This window comes from Schistosoma mansoni, chromosome W (assembly GCF_000237925.1).
Source record: "Schistosoma mansoni strain Puerto Rico chromosome W, complete genome".
NCBI lineage: Eukaryota > Metazoa > Platyhelminthes > Trematoda > Strigeidida > Schistosomatidae > Schistosoma > Schistosoma mansoni.
Genome location: NC_031502.1, coordinates 39,503,620 through 39,525,708, shown reverse-complemented (window position 1 = coordinate 39,525,708; position 22,089 = coordinate 39,503,620). Strand labels below are relative to the sequence as shown.

Below are 22,089 nucleotides of genomic sequence, written 5' to 3'. Positions count from 1 at the left end.
AATTATATGCCTAATATGAAGTACACGTATCCAACAAGTTTTTACTGTTATTAGGTGCATTCATGAGACTATTTTTGAAATGAATAGTATTGTCAGTAGAATTCGTCATTTCATTTATTTGTCAAATGGAAGAAAGAAAGCTACAAAGGGCTAGCTTCTGTTGGTCCTTCACGACTCCCTGGTTGGGGTCCGAGAGATGGTGCAACATAGTGGCTAGAGACGTTATCAGATATGGCTCAGAATAGAAGCCAGTGGCAAGCCTGCTGTAACCTTCTTTTACTTTCTTCATAAAGAGTGGTTATAACTTTCTTAACTGAGAGAGTTCTTCTGGTTGTACATTTCAGTTCCCCCTATCATTACTCTTCTTTCTTTTTTCGTCCTTTTTTTTCTTTTATATATACGTATTCCCCCTTTCTCCTCCCATTCTCATTATTTTGTGTGGCGCATATGTATCTGGTGCCCTTTTGTACCAATATGTATGTGTTTAAACAAATAAATAAATAAATAATTTTTGAAATACAGAAATGTTCAATAAATAAAGACACTTTTAACCAACAAAACTAAACAAGATCATATATATTTTCTGTGTGCCTTAATAAAAATCCATTACTGAAATTTATAGATTAGATAACACAATATAGCACTTTCAGTTTTTCACGAAACCATGTCAAATATATAAGAGTATGTTATAAGATAGAAAACATTTGTGAATGAGTTAGTTTAAAACTGTCTATCATATTTCGTTTATCTAGAACAATATTATTTATTCTATGCTTTTTGTAGTTACAATAGGGGAGAGTTAAGTGAATATACAACTCAAAGTAAGGAAAGACAAGACATTTAATAGCAGCTTAAAAGTAGTATCACAGTTGTTCTGTGGAATTTCCATTCCATCGGGCTTGTTCATCATCCGAACTATCAGGCATGTGCGAAAGACGAGCGACATTACCCTATAAAAAAGGGATGAAGAATAGCATAATCAACGACGATATTATAAACACTACAGGTAGTTAGAATTGTAACATATAAATTTCACCTTCAGAATGATCTTTAACTTACTTGACGTCTTACAGAACGATTTTTTTTCGAACCATTTGGATATGCTGTATTTCCAGGAAGATTACTATTAGATTGCTGAGTGCGAGAACCTGTCAGAGTGGATACAAGACTCTGTCCCAATGAACATAATCCACCTACTGCCCAACCAATCAAACCATAAGTAGTGCTGAAGCCTGAACTGATAATATTGTAAAACTGGGACACGATTCCATCTATATGAAAAAGAGAAATTACTATATAGAATACATATCCATTAAAGGATCCTTGACAAGTTCTATATCTTCTGACCATAAAAACTCAAAATAAATTATGTTATAATAAGACACACATGAATTTTTTTGCTGAAATAAACATAATGTCTACGATTCACCATGAAATCTGTCAAATATTATTCATCACTTAAAGATTTAGGAAAGAAATGACTCTATACAAAAATCCGAAAAGACTCGTTCATCTTGTTGTGCTAACAAAGTATGGCAACTTGGACCGATGCGTATATGTGTCTGGTCTTACGTTGTAGCTGACTGACTGACCGAAGTATGCTGGAACCTGGCTCTTAAACTGTCAAGAAGTATTTAGATACAATTTCACATTCCCAATCTCCGTAAACTAGATAAAGCAATGAAATTTTAGGCTTTTCATTTATTGGCAATGAACTAAATCTATCTACTGCTAACGACAACTGGATATTTGTTACTCTTACTTGAAACCCGGCCTAGTGATGCTGCTCAGAATGATAATAAAAGCTTCGTAACTACATAATTCAGTTGAAAATAGCCAAAATCATTAAAATCACTCATCACATTTTGTTAATTAAACTCAATTCATTAGAAATAAAAATGTTATTTTAAAAGTTGAACTCACAAGTCCATCACCATTGAAAACCTGGAAGTACTGGACAGTCGTTTTGTCCTAGTATGAAACTCATCAGCAGTGAGCATCCACGAATCGCACGCGGGACTCGAACCCAGGATCATCGGTCTCGCGTGTGAACGTCTGATCTCTAGAAGACTGAATCGGCATCCGACGGTGTCAATGTCTGACTTCAATCAATTCATGGTCTTGCGCAACTTTTCATCCATTGTCGGAAGTGGATAATTGTCTCACACCCGACACGGACTAGACCCGACTGATCATGGTTTCTTACGAGAACTGCAGAAAATCCATCTTGAAGCTAGTCACTAGTGAGTACATGATTGTTATCAATATAGGGATTTGTGGAGATCGTAGTATTTTTACAGTTGAGTTCCACGTGTGGGATCATGGATGCGCACTGCTGAGAAGTCCCATGCCATGAGGAAATGGCCGTTCAGTGCTTCCAGGTTTTAATGGTGGTATAGCTTAGATCGACTCGTGAATTCAACTATTAAAATGTTACAATCTCCACAAATCCCCATACTAATTATAAGTTTATCGTTTTTATATTATCCAAATGTGTTTAATTTCCAAAAATTAGATAGTTATCTAATAGGGAAATAGAAATTCGCCGTGACAATTATTCTTATCCGAAAACCAAACTATACCTTCTGGATAAAAGTTAACTCCAATGAATTTAATGTAATTTATGAAATCAATTGGACAAATTGAACACTATCAGTAATGAACTCATCCATTGTAGATTGAATATCATGATATAAAAAGAAATACTAAATGAATAAAATAAAATCTGAAAATTTTTAGAAATTGTGAAATAGGAACAATAAACTAACCGTTTGAACGCGTGATAGCTTGATTAGATTTGTTTAATACAAGAAACAATGCAGCTGATGGATAATAACCAAGTTCTCTTAATGACTGAGATTCGTCTTCTGGTCCGAAGATCCTAGATGGAAAGTATCAAAAAAATCGCAACATTATTAAAGTAAAAGCATAGGATCGATATTTTTAAGAGTATACAGTAGTAAGATATACCTAACATAATATTTAGGGATATACTTTGAAATTAGTTCCAATATTTTTAAGATTATATTTGGGTGTAACCATGTTATAATACCGTAGAACAGGTCAAGAGATACTATTAGTTTTTTATGCATAAGTTCAAAAGTACTGCCAACTAGCATTTTATGAAAAGCTCGGAAGAGGACACCTTTATGAGCCGATTAAGGACTGATAATAATTTTTCTGTTACTATACAGTAAAGATATAGCAACAGAGAATGTTTACTCCATTCGACCCAGATCCTAGTCGAAGCATAAATAAACTAGAATTCGTCCCTTTTCTTCTGCTAGAAGTTAGAGAGAAATCATATCACTTTTGACCCATTAAATGACGAGGGTGAATTGCTTAAGAATTTCGTTGCTTTCTGACAATTCGTCGACTTTTCAAGGAGCCTATACGTAAATGTTGTGAAAAGTCATCGATAAAAGTTTTTACGATACGATAAAAACAATTCGAACATACATTGATCTTTTCTGAACCGAATGAACTTTTACTGTGAAAATAGTTTATTTCAAGATGACGAAAACCTATTATATTTTTTAAAAATACTTATGTTGAGCAGAACTATCAAAATACATTGTCTTCATTCATTATCTAGTTAACGACATTCTTGATTTTGACGATCATCTATGTTCGCCAACATGTGACACAAAAATCTCAAAGTTTCTAAATTTCAGTAGTATTAATGTGGTTCTACCAATTCTAGTTTTGAAATAAAACAATATTTCAAAAAAAGCGGTCAGAAAATATTATTGTGTATGCTACTTATGTTGACGGATATGAGTAGTATGCAGCAGCAATCGGAAGTTAAATGCCTGGCAGCAGATTAAAATGGAGAGAATGGAAATCAAATTTGAGAGCAATCGAAATAACGACAGAATCAGAGGAATAATGGGGTGCAGAGGACAAGCGAAAGATGTGCAAATGATGTATTTAATGTTTGGCTTTCATATCTTACTAAGCCACTGTGATTTTGCGTCAAACAATCAAATGGTTATCCGCATCAAGTCTTCGTTAAATACATTATGATAGCGACAAAGCTTAAGTAAAACATTTTGGGAGTGTTCACTCTTAGCTAGTTAGGGTCACGCATTTTCGTGAGGTAGATGTTGAGAGAATTAATTAGGTTATATTGCTAGTCCTCCCTCACATAAGCAATAATCGAAAGCACTTTTGTAAATTTCCGATAAGATTTGTACGAAAGCGCCTATTTATTTTCTCCTTTTAAAATTTTTGCGTATGTGGTCTAAGATTTCATATTTTCAATTCAGTCGACCCGATTCTAAATGGATTGTTAAAGAGGAACACAATTCAGAGGTAATAAACATCTAGAAAAGATGTACTAATGTGTAGATAGGGGTTATGCAAAGCAATCAAACTGACAGTAGTACGACAGGCTGGGGGTTACCTTTTAGGATATAACTGCAAAAACCGGAATCCTTGCAAGAATAAATTTTTAAAATTATTACGATCAGCTTCACTTAAAACTTGAGAGCTATCCTCCATTTGGAAATCACAGGACACCAATTCTTGAAACCAATTCCGTACATCATAAATAGTCGCCGTAGCGGGAAATCGATGAATTATACGACCACCTTCTAGTGATTTTAACTGTAACCGAACCTACAGTAGAAAGTGGGACAAAACATTGAATATAAAATGGTCATCAAAGTTAGCTTATGTGTTACGGTATAACATTCTTTTCAGAGTGATCTAAGCAGTTAGGTAGTTTAACAGTAATACATTAGAAAATATGTATCTAACTGCAAACAAAACCTAGGCTAAATTATCGCTGTTTTTACTCAGCATATTAACATGCAATATTTGATTGCGGAACAGAAACCTAGGAAAAGATTATCATTCCGTGGAAATTTCGTTTTTGCGAGAAACCAAGAAGTCTCATTACCCTCGACGAATCAACTTCGGGATTTAGACTGTAAGTTAGCCATAGAACTTTTACAAATTTATCTAAGGTTTGAAAAACTTACTGCTTCATTATTAAGTTAACCAGTCATAAAAACAACGTAAGACCTGGTACGAATCTGCGAAAGTTCAAAATGTTACAGTATAAGTAATACAAGGGACAGAAAATTGGGTAGAGAAATAGCATTTTGTTATGTCACCAAAACAGAATGCCGAAAGTCTAACGAAGTTAGAGATTCCTACAAAACACAGGTCACTGATTTAATACGATAAAATTTAATGAAGTGATGTTCAGAAGAGTAAAAACGAATAGAGACCTATGATCGAAAAGACTTTTATTTACTGGATAACTGGCAAGCTAAAATACTCTGCTATATATTTAAATAATATCACATAAGTCAGGTACTTTGCGTAACCCAGTGTAGTTTATAGTATTCATATTAGAGTTGCGCTATTCGCATAATGGTTGGTGATACAAATAGACTGTGTAAACATGATTAATTGAGATAAGGTCCGAGTATATAACTCAAGAGTTGAAATTCAACAAGCGTAACTATCCAGTTACAGTGAATAATACAAAGAAAATGCAGGAGTTATAGTAGTAACTGTGAATTGATTCTAGATTTTAAAAAATAATATTTCATAGTTTTATCTGCATAAACCTTCGTTATATATCTATACTCATAAATCATATAGCATCTAAAGAACAATTTTACATATAATTATGTATATATACGAAAACTTTTAAACTTCCAATTAAGTTGAGATACATAACTCAAAAAATGTACATAACTAAACAAACACGATTTATACCTCATCTGAGGAAGACGAACTCTGAAGAGACTCTTGTGGAGGATGAACTGGAGTACCAGATGTTTTAAGTTGTGAACCATACAGTCGTGACCATTTTTCTTCCCTTACTTTACGATCCTCTTCGATCTGTTGACGCAACTTTTCCAGTTGTATGCGTGATTCTGCCTCTTCTTTACGACGTTCAGCTAGAGCATCTTCAATTTCCTTTTGCCTTTGACGTTCCTAAACCAAGAACAAAAACGTTGTAGTGAATGAGAACACAGGGTGGGAACAATCGAATGTATTTGAATACAAAAACAGAACATCTTAGTAAAATCTGAGAACCATACAATAGATACTTCATTCGCGAAATGTTAATCAATCGTATTAGACTTCATGGTTCTTTCCTTTTCACACCAATCATTCGTTGCTCTGGTTCTCTTTTCTCTGATCTTTTTAACCTTCTGGCTTCAGGCATTTCACTTTCGATTGATGATGCATACTACCTATATCTAGCACACACCCCATGATGAGTGAAACAATCCCTGAATCTGATTGGACGTCGATCAATAATACGCAGCGACGTCTTTAATTATGGGGGGGGAGGTTTCCAGAAATAGTTTAGCTGGTCTGTTGCTGCAGCAACATCGACTACACGGTCTTGTTTCCTGTGGCCGGTGACGACTGACCCACCAAACGGGGCGGAAGTCCATGAAAAACTTTTACTTCTGAGGCGCCATAAATCATCAGACCCAGACAAATTACTTTCTGCTCCACTTAAGTATGCTGGCGAACTTCTGGTCAGGGAACTGATTGAAATGCTTGTAATTAAAAAGTATCCCAACATTCTGCAATTAGCGACAGTCATATATGTAACAACTATCAGGTGATACGTCTACTTTCGACCGCGTTCAAACTATTGGTTTCCATCATACTTCGCAGATTACTCAAAAACCGTTCAGTTCAACTGGCCTGCTGCTCCGGCAACATCAACCAGTTTGTCCTGCCCCACATGGCCGGTGACGACTGATCCAACAAACGAGGCGGAAGTCCGCAAGGAACTCCAACTCCTGAAGCGCTACAAATCATCGGGCCCAGATGACTTACCGCCAGCTCTTTTTAAAGATGGTGATGACTTTCTGACTAAGGAATTGACTATGTTGTTTACAAAGGTTTGGGAGCAAGAAAGTGTTCCAACATCATGGAATGAGTCAATAGTCGTCCCTATCTTTAAAAAGGGTTCACGTTGTTCCTGTAACAACTATCGGGGGATATGTCTACTTCTGATTGCGTCCAAACTATTGGCTTCTGTCATTCTTCGTAGGTTGTTTAAAACCCGAGAACGATTGACTCGCGAGGAGCAGGCTGGTTTTCCTTCTGGTCGAGGATGCATTGATCACATCTTCACCCTCCGCCAAATGTTAGAACACCGTCATACTTATCGCAGGCCAACAATCGTAGTGTTTCTTGATATCAGGGCTGCCTTCGATTCGTTGGACAGGACTGTTCTCTGGGATTGTCTATTGAAGGGTGTGCCTGAGAAGTTCATTAACATCTTAAAGGCCCTGTACACGAACACCTCAGGTAGAGTGAGGGCATACAACCACCTTTCTCCCTTGTTCCATTCAAGCAGTGGGGTTAGGCAGGGTTGCCCAATCTCACCATTCCTCTTCAACTTTGCCATCGACGACATCCTAGAAACAGCTCTGATGGATGTGAGTAATGACGGTGTGGATCTGCTGCCTGGAGAACGACTTCTCGACCTTGAGTATGCGGATGATATTGTCTTACTGTGCGATAATGCCCAAGGCATGCAATCTGCACTTAATCAGTTGGCAATCAGTGTCCGCAGGTACGGCATGTGCTTTGCACCCTCCAAGTGCAAAGTACTCCTACAAGACTGGCAGGATTCTAATCCTGTACTCACCCTGGATGGTGAGTAGATTGAAGTAGTTGAGAAGTTCGTGTATCTAGGTAGCTACATAAGTGCTGGTGGTGGCGTGAGTGATGAGATTGATGCACGTATAATGAAAGCCAGAGCGGCTTATGCCAATCTGGGCCATCTTTGGCGCCTTCGTGATGTTAGTCTGGCTGTAAAAGGTCGGATCTACAACGCGTCGGTGAGAGCAGTTTTGCTCTATGCTTGTGAAACCTGGCCTCTCCGAGTTGAGGATGTTAGACGTCTCTCTGTGTTCGATCATCGTTGTCTCCGAAGGATTGCTGACATCCAGTGGCAACACCATGTTAGTAATGCAGAGGTTCGGCATCGTGTGTTCGGGCGCAGGGACGATAATTCAATTGGTGTCACCATCTTGAAACACCGACTTCGGTGGCTTGGACATGTCTTACGAATGTCGTCCCAGAGGCTTCCACGTCGTGCATTATTTGCCGACTCTGGGACTGGTTGGAAAAAGCGGAGAGGAGGTCAGTGTATGACATGGTGTCGTGATATGAAAAAAAGCTGCAAAGGGCTAGCTTCTGTTGGTCCTTCACGACTCCCTGGTTGGGGTCCGAGAGATGGTGCAACACAGTGGCTAGAGACGTTATCAGATATGGCTCAGAATAGAAGCCAGTGGCGATCCTGCTGTAACCTTCTTTTACTTTCTTCATAAAGAGTGGTTCCAACTTTCTTAACTAAAAGAGTCTTCCGGTTGTACATTTCAATCCCCCTTATCTCTTCATCCTTTCTCTTCCTACTTTCATTATTTTGTGTGGCGCATATGTATCTGGTGCCCTTTTGTACCAATATGTATGTGTTCAAATAAATAAATAAATGTATGCAAATTTGTGTATGTGTGCACGGTTAAGGATGAAAAAGAATGTTATGAACTGAAATATTGAGGATTAGAACTATGTAGTCAGTGAGAATTCTATATCACTTAGAGAAAACTCTCATTACTAACAGACAGCATCAAGGGAGCTGTTGATAGCGAAGTATTGAATACAGGCTATGTTGAATCAACCTATAAGAGCAGCTAGAGTGACGTGCATGAATTAATTATACTGGAAGTCTAGAAAACCCGACACGTCATTTACCCATCTTTGAATGGGATTTAACAAAATAGATTGTAAATATCAATCACGATTTACTTTACGTAAGTCTGAGTAATTAAAATATAAATTCTCATTGAGGAAACAAACAAAAAGTGCATTTTTCTCACACTAAAAACAGTGACAGTTCTTCAGGAGAAGAACTGGTACGGCCGAGAGTGGGGAGAGTCCGCTCTCCCTCTCCAAATGCTCTCACATGGTCACGCGAATATATAGCCTCTGTCAGGGAAGTCCTACTCACTGCATTCTCGTGGCAGGGGTGTCGTTTACGAAATTGAGAGGACGAAGAGCGAATGTCCGGCGCTTTAACCGGGTTGGTGGACACAGAAAGTCCACCTAGGGGAGTTGGAAAACCCTGATTCAAAACCAATGGTGCACATGGGCTCCAGGATCCTGAGGGAACAAATGGCGTACGAATCAATCATTGATCACCGGCTACCATGGGACTGCATCTCCTCACGAGGCTCCGCTTTCTTGTGGACTAGACCTTTAGGTTAAAGGCTCCGGGTGTGGCCCCCTAAGAAAACCACCTGCTTCAGTTTGGGCACCTGGGCAGTATCTCAGCCCTCACACAAATCAAATGAGATTTGTGAGGCGCATATTTATCTGGTGCTTTTTGTACCAATATTTGTGTTTAAATAAAAATAATAAAATAAGGAGAAGCGGTAGGTTGAGTAAAGAACCACGTGTCTAACATCTTTGCTAGCACATTAAAAGCGATTAGTGTTACGATAAATCTAATTTTTTCACCTTAAATTCATTCATGGCTTTTCCTACTTCTCGGCGTTTAATCTCGGCTTCAACAGACTTTTTTCTGGTCTCCTCTTCTTTGAGTTGTCTTTGAGTCTGAATAAATTGATAAGCACATTCCACTCGTTCTTCCAAAGGTTGTTCATAATTTTTAGTTTGAGTCTCAGACATAGATGACACTGATGGCTCTATTATATCTGATCTAAAAGTCTGTTCGGTGTCATCATGCAGCTCATTCTTGGATATATTACTTGTAGTAGCTGGGTTCACATCTGAAAGTAGTTTGAGAAAATGTATTGATAACATATTACAGGTTTAAAATTCAGTTATGTAAGAATATGCGAACCTATATAATACGTATATCTCTTGCTCGAAAAATCGCTTAAAAGATAGTACACCATGCCTAGTGAAAATTTCAGTATTCTGTCTTGAATAGAAGAAAAAGGAGTTTATCTTCAGAAGGACATTATATCACTGCCAGTTAAATTTTAAAAATATAGTGATCATTTAAATTTAATATTGTAAATAAACTTTCGTAGACTGATAAATAATGTGGTTACAAACACATTTTCAACGTGTTTCTAAAAAAGAGGAGTATAACCCAGTTGGTTTTAATAGATAGTATTAAAAGAGAGCCTATTTCAAAAAGAAACTTTAGTTTTTATGACAAAAGCTTTGCCACCCACACTTAATAGTTATATTATTATAGAGAATTTGATAAATAGACGAGGTCTATAATTGTTAAAACGAATAAATAAAATGTCAATTGATAGATGAAATAGAATGACACGCTATTGCCATGATGGCCACTCACAAGACCGAAGTATTAGTTCAAACCACCAAATAAACTGATAACAAAAATAAGACATTTAGCCAGAACAATAGGACTTGTTTAACAGATGCAGTAACATATCCGGGTACAAATAACATTAGAAAATTGGCGTGGTTATATCCCTCGCTCGTCAGTGAATTAAAATCCGATTGTTAGGCCTTATTCTTGCCTTTTACATTATCGATTTTAAAACAGAATGACTGGCCTATGATGTTGTTCAAAAGATTAACGAGAGCAAGAAAGATATAACCATCCCTGAGGATGTAACTAATTTGCATAGATATCCATATAGACTTAAATTTACAAGTTATCGGTTGTCATGAGTTACACTTACAATATAATCAAAGCAAATCTGTAGCAAAGTGTACTAGAAAGTTAACTCATTCACCAGGTACTTGGGTATGAGTCACACTATAAGTGTGTAGAGTAATAAGGCTGTCTGGTTGCCCAAATCGAAATAAGAAGAGGGGGTTCGATCCAAGAACTTAGTGGATGAAAGTTAAACAACTTAACCAATAAACCATAGATCCAAAGAAATAAAGGAATATTTCGAAGTGCATTAACTACTCAAATAATGGTCACAGATAATCGACTTTCTTAGAGAAAATAAGAAAGTTGTTAGAGATTATTGGTTATTATAACTTAGATACTGGTCATCATTACCCATATTCTAATGCACCCGCTGAAGATTTTGTGGAAGCACTTGTCCAAACATTACATGCCGAAATAACATTTGTGATGACCACCTGGTTAAACTAGCTAATTTTGAATGGCAACTCTTTGTTACTACTCAGTTTCAGATGTATTCTTGATCGATGTGTTTTGCATATAATCAATTTTCAAGCAGTCTTTATAAACTATTGATTTTATTCATCACTGTTAGTATTAGCATGTTTTGGTAAAGCTGCAAAACTATGGGTAAATAAACCCACATGCTTAGTCAGGACAGCAGATGATCAACCTTTTATTTATTTATTTATTTAAACACATACATATTGGTACAAAGGGGTACCAGATACATATGCGCCACACCAACCTTTTGTGAAAACATTGCATTCTCTACAAGGTTTAAAATTAAACCTGTTGCTCTACTAACTTTGGAAATGCAACAAATCATGCTATTTGAGCGTCTTGTAATTGATTTGAAAATATCAGATAATGGAATCTTTGAATCAATTGTCTTATTTTACATTGAAAGATAGTTTGTGTTGAGAAGCTTCAAAACATGTGCATCAACCAAGTCTGGATAAAAGTATTCTAGAAATATGTTTGCAAAAGATTGAAAATTTTGTTTGCACTTACATGTTGTTCGTGTGTAGTGATTTTGCAGTTGACAATTTCACTAACAGCCACATCATCAAAACAATCTGTTTCTTTATACCAGTGGTTGACATTTTCGACAATAGTTAACAAATGATGTAAAGTGAAATATTTTGTTTTTGTCGAATACAGGGTACGTGATTCGAAAGCTTTAACTAGGAGCAAGATTGTCAATCTGTCATATTCACAACATAAACATAACGGCAAGTAACATTTGCGTCACTCTTACGCTTGGCGGATCTCACTGACTGCCTATCTGGTTGTATGGAATACTGGTTTTCTTAACATAATTCTATCATTATCACTACTAGCAATATTAACACAGTTCCCAATCACTTGTCATCACCTATGCAATTACTGTTCAAGTATAAGTAATAATTTATACTAGTTATTTAAGACAGAATGATGAGCAGTTACTGTCAGACATAGTAATCATTTATCCTTTCTCCCAATCAATCATAGAGCAACATTTTCTAGGGTCTACAACCATAGGTTACAATTATCTAGTGAGCTCTAACTTGGAAGTCTGAAAACCCTGACGTAGCTCAAATTGACAGTCAACTTTCAACGGAGTGATAACATATTTTTGTTTTGGATATCCTTGGCTTTTTCACAACCTACTCCAATGATAACTGATATCGCAACAGGTGAGCAATGGGTGGGGAGTCTAGATAAATGTATTTACATAGGGTTTTATGGTTAATCCGTTTTTTACCCTATTACATAGCTGAAAACATCTTAAGTGGAACTACTGTGTTTTTCTAAGTATCAAATGGAGTTCTCAAGACTACATGTAGGATATTTATAAAACAAAGCAGCCTACTTAGCTCATTTAAGAATGACAAACATTAAATTAAGCCAATATTAACTTGTAAAACACAAATTGTTTCTGACAAACTAACTTACTATTAACTGGTCCGGATCCTGATTTTTGTATCCAGTCAACTAAGCTTTTACTCTCAATACGACCCAACTTTATATCTATTACTTGCCCAGTAGGACCAATAAGGTAAATACAAGGAACAGTAAGGACTGCATAAACTGCTGAAAACTGAACAGCAGCATGGGAAGAAGCTTCTAACTGAAGGCCTGAAAAGTTATCAGTAAATCTGTTTATTAGGGTTCGAAAACGTACAAGACTGACAAACAGTGACATAAATTGCATAATAATTAAAGACGAAATTTTTCAGTTGAAACAATTAAAGTTCATCAAACCCACAACTATTGTGTCCAAGCAAAAAACATGTTATTTTAATCTATATGTAAGTGGATTGTTTCTAGTACTATAATTACCGAATTTCTATCTTTATTTATTCATTTATTTGAACAAATAAATATTGGTAAAAAGGGGCACCAAATACATATGCACCAAACAAGTCACTTGATTCGTGTATGGGCTGTGATACTGCCCGAGTGCCCAGACCGAAGTAGGTGGTTTTCTTGGGGGGCGACACCCGGAGCCTTTGACCTAAAGGTCTAATCCACAAGGTAGTGGAGCAAGATCACGAGATGGAGTCCTATGGTAGCCAGTGACTAATAATTGGTTTATACGTCAATTGTCCTCTCACGATCCTGGAGCCCATGTGCACCATTGGTTTGGAATAAGGGTTTTTCAACTCCCCTAGGTGGATCCTTTATATCCACCAACCCAGTTACAGCGCTGGACATTCACTTTTCGTCCTCTCAATTTCGTAAACGACACCCCCGCCGCGAGGAGACAGTAAGACTTCTCTAGCAGTGGCTGTATAAACGTGGCCATGTGGGAGCATTTCGAGAGAGAGAGAGCTAACTCTTCCCACCCTCGACCATACGAGAGCATTTGGCTGCTATCAGTATTTAGGTAGTGGTTATCTGAGTAAATAAGTGAATCCACTGAGACAACCACAGGTGAGAAATATCTTTTGTTTTGCTCGACTGTCAGGTAATACAAATAACGAGTATATATAGGAGTGAATTATTGGTGAATTATATCCCAATCTTATTACAGAGAATTGATGTATAAACATTAAAAGTCAAACTTCAGTCTCTAGTAAGTGGAACATTTACACCGTCGTAATAACCAACACAGTAACTAAAACGTGAGCCATTCCGATCCAGGAAATGTACTAAACTGAACTTAATTCTTGAGTTTCCATAAGTGGAACACAGAAATGAAAAACCTGATTGATAGTTGAAAGCAAATTACATGTTGGAGTAGTATTATAAGTCCATGCATAGTTTAATCACCTCGGTTGACACATGTACATAGATCCTATGCCTAAACACAGTGATCCTCTGAGACAGCTATAGTCACATACTAACAAAAAACACATTTCAACCTCCAGAGGTAATGTTTCATATTCATAAAAAGGGATAGGGAAATGATAAACACTGTCAGTCAGTCAGCCACAACGTAGGACCAGGAACATATGCATCGGTCCCAATTGCCACAACTCATTAGCACAAGATGAAAACTGAATTCATAGAAGTAGCTACTTCAATCGTAGTAATACATAAAAAAGATTGCATCTAAGGATATAATACAAGAAGAGAGGATTAGTTCGTAGAAATAAAGGTATGAAGCAATTTTAATCTCACAGATTAAGGGGAGACAAAGAGTGTATACATTTATGCTACTGTCATCGATTCTGAGCCATATCGCTCAGAGTATCCAACCATCGGTTACGAAAGTCGCACGGACCCCAACCAAATAGTATGCATCTACATACATGGCTCGGATTAGACGTTAGTGACTTTAAGGACCAATACCAAGTTTTATTTTAGCCGCCCCTAACTGCCTCCAACACTGGTCAGCATTGAGCGCCGTGGTAATCGGTGTTTAAGCATACGTAACACGTGACCCCACCATCTCAATTGATGAAGATTCACAACCTCATCAAGTGATTTACCATCATCCCCTAATACACTGTGTCTAACCTCACTATTACTTACCCGGTGATCCCATCAGACGCGAGCAATATTTTTAAGACATCTGTGATCGAATACTAGTGACTTACGAGTATCTTCTCTTAATGGCCACGTTTTGCAGCCTTCAAGTAAAACAGAACGAACGGCCGCGCAGTATACTCATCCCTTAATTGATAGACGGATATCTCGGATATCTAATTTGATTCTGCTCTTCATCGTGTTCGGAATTTGATGAGATAATTTTAATAGTCTATTAGTGCAATATATATCACAGAAATCCACTGGATTTTCGCAACTCTTTGGCTCAGATCAATAATAGATAACACTGCTGTTTCCACAGCTGTTCGTATATCTTTTCAAGCAACATCTGGGTCAACCTCGTTTTCAGAACTACCTATGTGTGACCTCAGTTGTTCCTGGGTTTTACTCTTGGCTTTCTCATCGCTGAACTCAATTCTAATGAGTTTTCTTAATATGGTTTTTCAGCGTTCAGTGAGGCGCAAACAAATGCGTGCTCGTGTTAGAGCATGATCAGAGTCTAAACATGTATTCCAGAACGAGCGACAGTCTTTTATTGAGCCTCTCCAATGATGACTGATGGCAATATGATCTATTTGAGTTCATCGTTGGTTTGGTGCAGGGGATCGCTATGTTAAACGACGTCTCCTTATGTTTGAAATTAGTGCTTGCTAGAAATAAACGACTGTCCGAGCACAGTTGCAGCAGACGATGACGAACAATTATCATTGTTTGGTAGACAGATAAATATTTCTAGCAGCGGACTTATGGCGAACGCTAGCATTTTGGTGATAAACCCACTTACTATAATCTAAGTTAGTTTCTTCAATGAACCTAGATAGATGGTGATCGTTTATGAATAGATGACTATCAGTTTACTTTTATCATTCACTACTACTTTAAGTCGTTAAAGGAATTGTTGGCAAGTCTGCTTTCGATATTTACTTCCTCTGGAACCGAACGGAATTTTCAATAATTTGGTGATAAAATTACGAGGACATACAGGATTTCTACTTTCAACTTCACTACAGGTTTATTGCTTCCTTATGATAGAACGAATATATTCCACAATAGATGAGCATTTTTAATACTTCCACAACCATGAAGTCAATTCGTTAACAGAAGTAAACTTAATCCATTCATCTATAGACGAAGTAACGAAGACTGTGGTTTCCTGTTTTTTCTGTAGGTGTACATGCACACCTTTATCAAGAGAAATGCAGTCACCAAGCAAACGTATTAAAGGAGTACAATCCACTAACAGGTTGTTACTAAATATTGCAAACAACAACAGACTTTTACTGCAGCGTTGATGTCGACTAAATCGCAGTCCTTTATTTATTTACCTACAACATAGGACTCAGGATAAAAACGGAGCTTAAGAATAATGTGGTAAGGTTGTATGGGATGTAACAGTACTGCTTAATAACCTGTCAACCCATCTGATGATTCAAAGCTCGAGTATGCAGTACAGTTTAGTGAGTATATATTCCTGAGATGCCAGTAAGACAACTTCCTTCAATATATATTACACTCAACATTATATAAACCGACTGTAAACGCTTTCCCTATTACTACACACTACACTGAGAATGCTAGGACCTTTACGGTTTAGGCACAATTGACAAAACTCATACACCTTTTCACATTGATAAGTTTAACTGGAGTAAGAGCGAACATAACAGAATAACGCGGATCCATTTGCTTCGTAATTTGTCTTCAGTTGCTCACGACCTAAAATTAACGGCATTGGATTTAGGAACAAAAGTGCACACACTTTACGTCAAAATATTAAATATGCTTTTTCACTATATATGTCAAAGCACATTCATTGGAAGAACAGAAAGGAGTTAATATTCGCATCTCTAACCACATTTCTCAAATATTGAGACGACCAATACGCTTCCAATAGTGTTTTTGCCCATCCTTTACGTGATAGTGGACATTGAGACTTTCAAGTCATTAGTAATTATTAGCAATCAGTCATAACGTCATGCTGAAACTATTGTTGTCAAAAGGTTTAAACCGGAACTGCGAATTCCAAGGTGTGCTATTGTCAACCTTCAGTTGCCCTGATGACTTTAATTTCCAAATTGAATTGCAACACTTTGTTAACGTTTTGTCACTAGTTTTAATCTTATAGTTGGTTCCTTATTTGTTATTTTTACGTAACTTTTAATACCGATTAACAGTTAGTCTGTCTTGATGAAATTTTAGAACTGTTTGTCGTGGGACTTTAGGGTCAATTCACACAAACAGTTAATCAGTTGAAGTACCCTTATGATTTGCTTATATTCCTTGACGTTTCATTGACCTAAAAAGTTGAGTATTTCTGACACCACGGTACAAAGTATGTTAACTTTTATAAACCAATGCCTTTATTTATAGTAAGTAGGAAGCCGAAAACTGGGATACATGAATTTATGATTTCCAGACACATTCGTCCCCAATTTAGTCTAATATTCTAGAGATAAGCAAGCTACCCACTATCTATTTGGGGATAGAGGATGCGCCAACACGACTCCCTCATATTATATCTATCTAAAAACAATTACGTAGGTGTGTTGGTACATAAGAATCTATGTGTCGCAAAACTTCATTTTATTTGATATATTTATATATCAAATAACGAGGCTTTGCGAGTTATATGTAACGCATTTCAAGTTATAACTTGAAGTGCTAGTTTATAAAGGTAGAATAACATTTACTTCATCACATATACTGCCGCAGGATTAAATATACCAAGAAAGAATAGAATCCCAGTAAAATAAAGTGTATAGAATACTGATTACTCACATACAACATTACAACAAACTTCCCCAACCTGGTCGTCGAACTGGGTGGAGACAAAGCTAGAGTCCTCGTCAGTCCCTAACAATAATATAAGTTTTCTGATGCTTGTTACAAACCTTTAATAAAGACTAGTAACACTTTGGATTCTTCTTTCACGGATTTAATAGCATCCGAGACTTCGCCCTTGAACCACTCCATTCAATTCCGATAATCCGCCTGTGACACATAGTAAGGATACGAAGTCCAGGGATCAATGAAGAATCTAGAAGAAACATCAGGCTTTAAACTTTGCAGGATAGACATAACAAATTGTTAGTTCCTTAGAATATGCCTGAGGGTTGTTTAAGATAGCTCCTGGTCAAAGAGAAATATTGTCGTTTTTATCCATTAGGGAAACAAAATGGGACAAAATATAAGTTAATAGTGAAGAGAAGTGGATAAGGGAAAAAAATACATCTATCTCTCTCGGTAACATTAAAAACCGCTTCAAAGAATTCGACGGGAGATCCCGTTGCTAACTTTTCCAGGATGCTCATTAGTCTGTATCCACGAAAATGGTCATAAGTTTTTGGAAGGTTTTTGTGTACATCCCTAAAGAAAAGCTCCTATTGATAACCAAAGTAGGTAGTCTGTATCAGTGATTGCGGTCGACTCCAGTTGAACGGAGATGGTGTGACTTCCTAACCTACGTCGAAGTCACACTTCGGTTAACACCTGACATGGATGACCCTTTCTTGAGATATGGGTACTGCGGTTACCTTGATGACCGTATAGAACCAACACGACATTATAGAGGAATTACATTGGTGAAAACAGATTCGAGAGACAGGCTACGACCACTGCCGGATGGATTAGTCCGTGGTGTGTCATTGGCAGAATGTCAGTCAATATCGTAGATAGTTTTGTAGCTGTAAATAATTCCCCAAAATCAATAGCTTTCTAAGTGTTCGACATTGGATGCTGACCACGTTGTTTAAGTGGACTTGTTTAGCTGAAGGCTTTCGGTCATGCATCCGTACCAGATCACGTTTCGATTCAGCGTGGGACACTGCTCCTACGTTCACTAACCAGCCTAGAATGAACGCTTCGCGATATATTGATAACGAATCAAATATATTTTTCCTACCTCTTCTCGTCTGACTTCTGATTTTCATTGGTCGGGAAGAAGCTTCGCATATAGAAGGTGCTACTGGTAGCAGGTTGTAAAATCAGAACACTAGTCGTATCTTCAGTGGTGAGCCCGACGTGATCTGGTACACCGAGACAATAAACTGTGAGTCTGTTCCTTTTTGGAATATCATTATTCATTGTTATTCTTTATTTGATTTTTATATATTGTGATATACTTTTTTTCTCGAGTTTTTCCGGATATATTTAAATTAAATATTTTACGTTCTTAATATTATTATGACGGAGCAGTCACCTGAAGTATTTAAGTTAAGGACTACTCCCCCGTCATCGATTCAATTAACTCCCTTCTGGCCTGATAATATTGAGTCCTGGTTCTGCTACGCAGAAGCCGGCTTTAACGGCCACGGCATTACAAACTCACGCTCACGATTCCTCGCGGTAGTTAAGGCGTTACCGCGCAAATTTAACAGGCACATAACACCTAGTATGTTTACTAGTGATGTTCCGGAACCTTACGAAACTCTCAAACGGTCGATTCTAAAACGCGGAGACCTAACTGATCGACAACGGTTGGATCAACTCCTTAACAATATCGACCTGCAACATGGTTCCGCGACGGACATGTTGTTAAGGATGAGGGAAGTGATAGGTCAACGAACGTTCGACAATGGCCTGTTCAAAGAACTTTTCTTATCCAAACTCCCAAAACAGGTGCAGGCAGTTCTCGTCTCGTTCCGAAACAACGCTGTAGACGAACTAGCTGCATCTGCCGATCGAATATTAGAAATAACGAAGTCTACTAACGCTGAGGTCTTTTCAGTCAAAGTAAAACCTCAAACGACCCTGAATGACATTAACGAATTATGTCATACACTCACCCGATACTTTAGATTTCGTAATAACCGTAGTCGGTCAAGAAACGCGTGAAGAAGTGTTTCACGTAGGCGATCTGTCTCTCGTGGTCGAGAGACAGATAATCCCGACTGGTGCTGGTATCACAACCAGTATGGTAAATTTTCTAGAAATTGAAGGAAGCCTTCCAATTACCCGATCTCTAAGGTGACAGACACGGAGAAGACTTCGGGAAACTTCCAAGCCGGCACGCCTTAACGGCAACCGTAGCCGGCGAACATAGCCGTCTGTTACATGCCACGGATGTGACCACGAAAGTTCGCTATCTCGTCGACACCGGCGCAGAAGTTAGCGTTCTTCCAGAAAATCCCGACGACAGACTTCACGAGTCTGTTTTAAGTTTACAGGCGGCGAACGGAAAGCCAATCGCTACATACGGCAAAAGGTACGTCTACCTTAACGTGGGTTTACGCAAACCCATACACTGGATTTTCGTTGTTGCAGATGTCTCCATGCCAATCATTGGTGCAGACCTGTTACAATACCACAATCTACTCATCGACACACGCTCACGAAAGTTAATAGATGGAAACACTAAGTTATCTGTTTGCATAACTCCTTTTTCTGGTTGCAGATCATCCCCAGTCACAATTAGGCACGCCATAGACCCTCTATATCAATCATTACTGGACAAATACTCCGGATATACCAACCGCAACCGAAATTGCCTTATGTAACCAGCAATGTTACACATCACATCTCGACTACAGAACCACCTGTATTCTCAAAAGCCCGCCGACTGACTCCTGAAAAGCTTAAGTTGGCTAAAAACGAATTCGACCATATGATAGACTTAGGGATAATTCGACCATCAAATAGTCCATGGTCATCTCCATTGCACATGGTCCATAAAAAGGACAGCAATGATTGGTGTCCAACTGGTAATTATCGGCGTCTGAATGCTAATACCATTCCCAATCGTTACCCGTTGCCTCACATTCACGATTTGACAGCTACCTTGAAAGGCACAATTGTCTTTTCGAAAATCGACTTAGTTAAGGCTTACGATCAAATACCTATGGCAACCGACGACATCCCTAAAACCGCCATTATAACTCCTTTCGGCCTCTACTAATTTCTACGAATGCCTTTCGAGCTAAGAAATGCGGCTCAAACCTTCTAAAGGTTTATAGACGACGTCTTCCGAGGTCTCAACTTCGTACGTGCGTATGTTGATGACTGCCTCATAGCAAGTCCGGACAGAGAATCACATCTACAGCATCTGGACATTGTTTCCGAACGACTCCAAAGGCATTGCATTACTGTCAACATTCAGAAATGCCAAATCGAAACTGACTCGTTAGACTTCTTAGGATACACCATTGATGCTCAAGGCATCCGACCCCTTAGAAGCAAAGTGGCGGCCATTGTGGATCACCCAGAACCGACTATGATTAAGCAGTTGCGAACTTTCAACGGCCTTGTAAGTTTCTACAGACGGTTCATACCTAAATGCGCATCTCTTATGAGACCGTTAACCGACCAACTTCGTGGAAATGCAAAATCAATTAGTTTAGACGACACAGCCCGTAAAGCATTCTCCACAGTTAAGGAACATATCGCTAAGGCAACCCTGTTTGAGCATCAGGACACTCAAGCACCCGTTAGTATCGCCGTAGACGCATCCGAATCAGCAATCGGAGGAGTCTTACAACAATGGGTTAACAACTCGTGGCAACCTTTAGGATTTTTCTCGAGACGGTTACTAGACGCGGAATCTAGGTACAGCACGTTCGGTAGGGAACTCCTAGCTATGTATTGTGCTGTACGGCATTTCCAACATTCTATCGAAGGAAGAGAATTCACGCTTTTTACCGATCATAAACCTCTTACCTTCTCTTTAAGTTCATCTTCAGACAAGTACTCACCGCGAGAGTCTCGACAACTCGACTACATTTCGCAGTTTACTTCAGACATACAACACATTTCTGGAGCAAACCATGTAGTCGCGGACGCTTTGTCTCGAATAAGTTCCTTGAACAGTTTCCAGGGAATCGACCTTCTTAAACTCGCTCAGCTTCAAAAAGAAGACATTGATCTTCAGCACGAGTTATCCTCGACAACTCTTAAACTGCGTATTAAGCAGATGGGAACAAGTAAGGAAACCTTACTTTGCGACACATCTACAGGTAGGGATCGTCCAATAGTACCAAAACATTATCGACGCAACGTCTTCAATACGTTGCACAATCTTTCTCATCCAGGTGCTCGTGCAACAGTCAAACTTATAGCCGAACGCTTTTGTTGGCCTGGCATGAATAAAGACGTGAGGGAGTGGGCACGCTCCTGTGTAAGCTGCCAGAAATCTAAGGTCATAAGACACAACAAATGTCCCTTAGGCTCTTTCAAAACCCCTGACGCTCGTTTCGACCACGTTCATCTAGATTTGGTAGGACCCTTACCCGATTCAAATGGATACTCATATCTCTTAACATGCGTAGACCGTTTTACTCGATGGCCAGAAGCAGTACCGATTAAGGACATTACTGCTAAAACAGTGGCTCGCGCTTTCGTCGAACGATGGGTAGTAAATTTCGGCTACTTTTCCACGATCACTACAGACCGCAGACGCCAGTTTGAATCTGGACTTCTCCGTTGTCTGACCTCACTTTTGGGAATCACGCGCTTCCGGACGACCGCCTACCACCCACAAGCAAACGGGT

At 38.3% G+C, this 22,089-nt stretch overlaps 1 protein-coding gene across 1 annotated transcript; it reads right to left on the bottom strand.

Moving 5' to 3' along the window:
• Positions 1–513: 513 nt before the first annotated feature.
• On the bottom strand, positions 514–17,603 carry Smp_024150 (putative ubx domain-containing). The gene is made up of 9 exons (XM_018789663.1): positions 17,500–17,603; positions 17,387–17,461; positions 12,572–12,754; positions 9,514–9,785; positions 5,734–5,955; positions 4,406–4,620; positions 2,769–2,881; positions 1,060–1,271; positions 514–950 (listed from the first exon to the last, which is right to left on the bottom strand). Exons 1-9 carry the CDS (start codon positions 17,579–17,581, stop codon positions 864–866), a joined length of 1,461 nt encoding a protein of 486 aa, XP_018655084.1. The 5' UTR covers positions 17,582–17,603; the 3' UTR covers positions 514–863.
• Between the last annotated feature and the right edge of the window lie 4,486 nt (positions 17,604–22,089).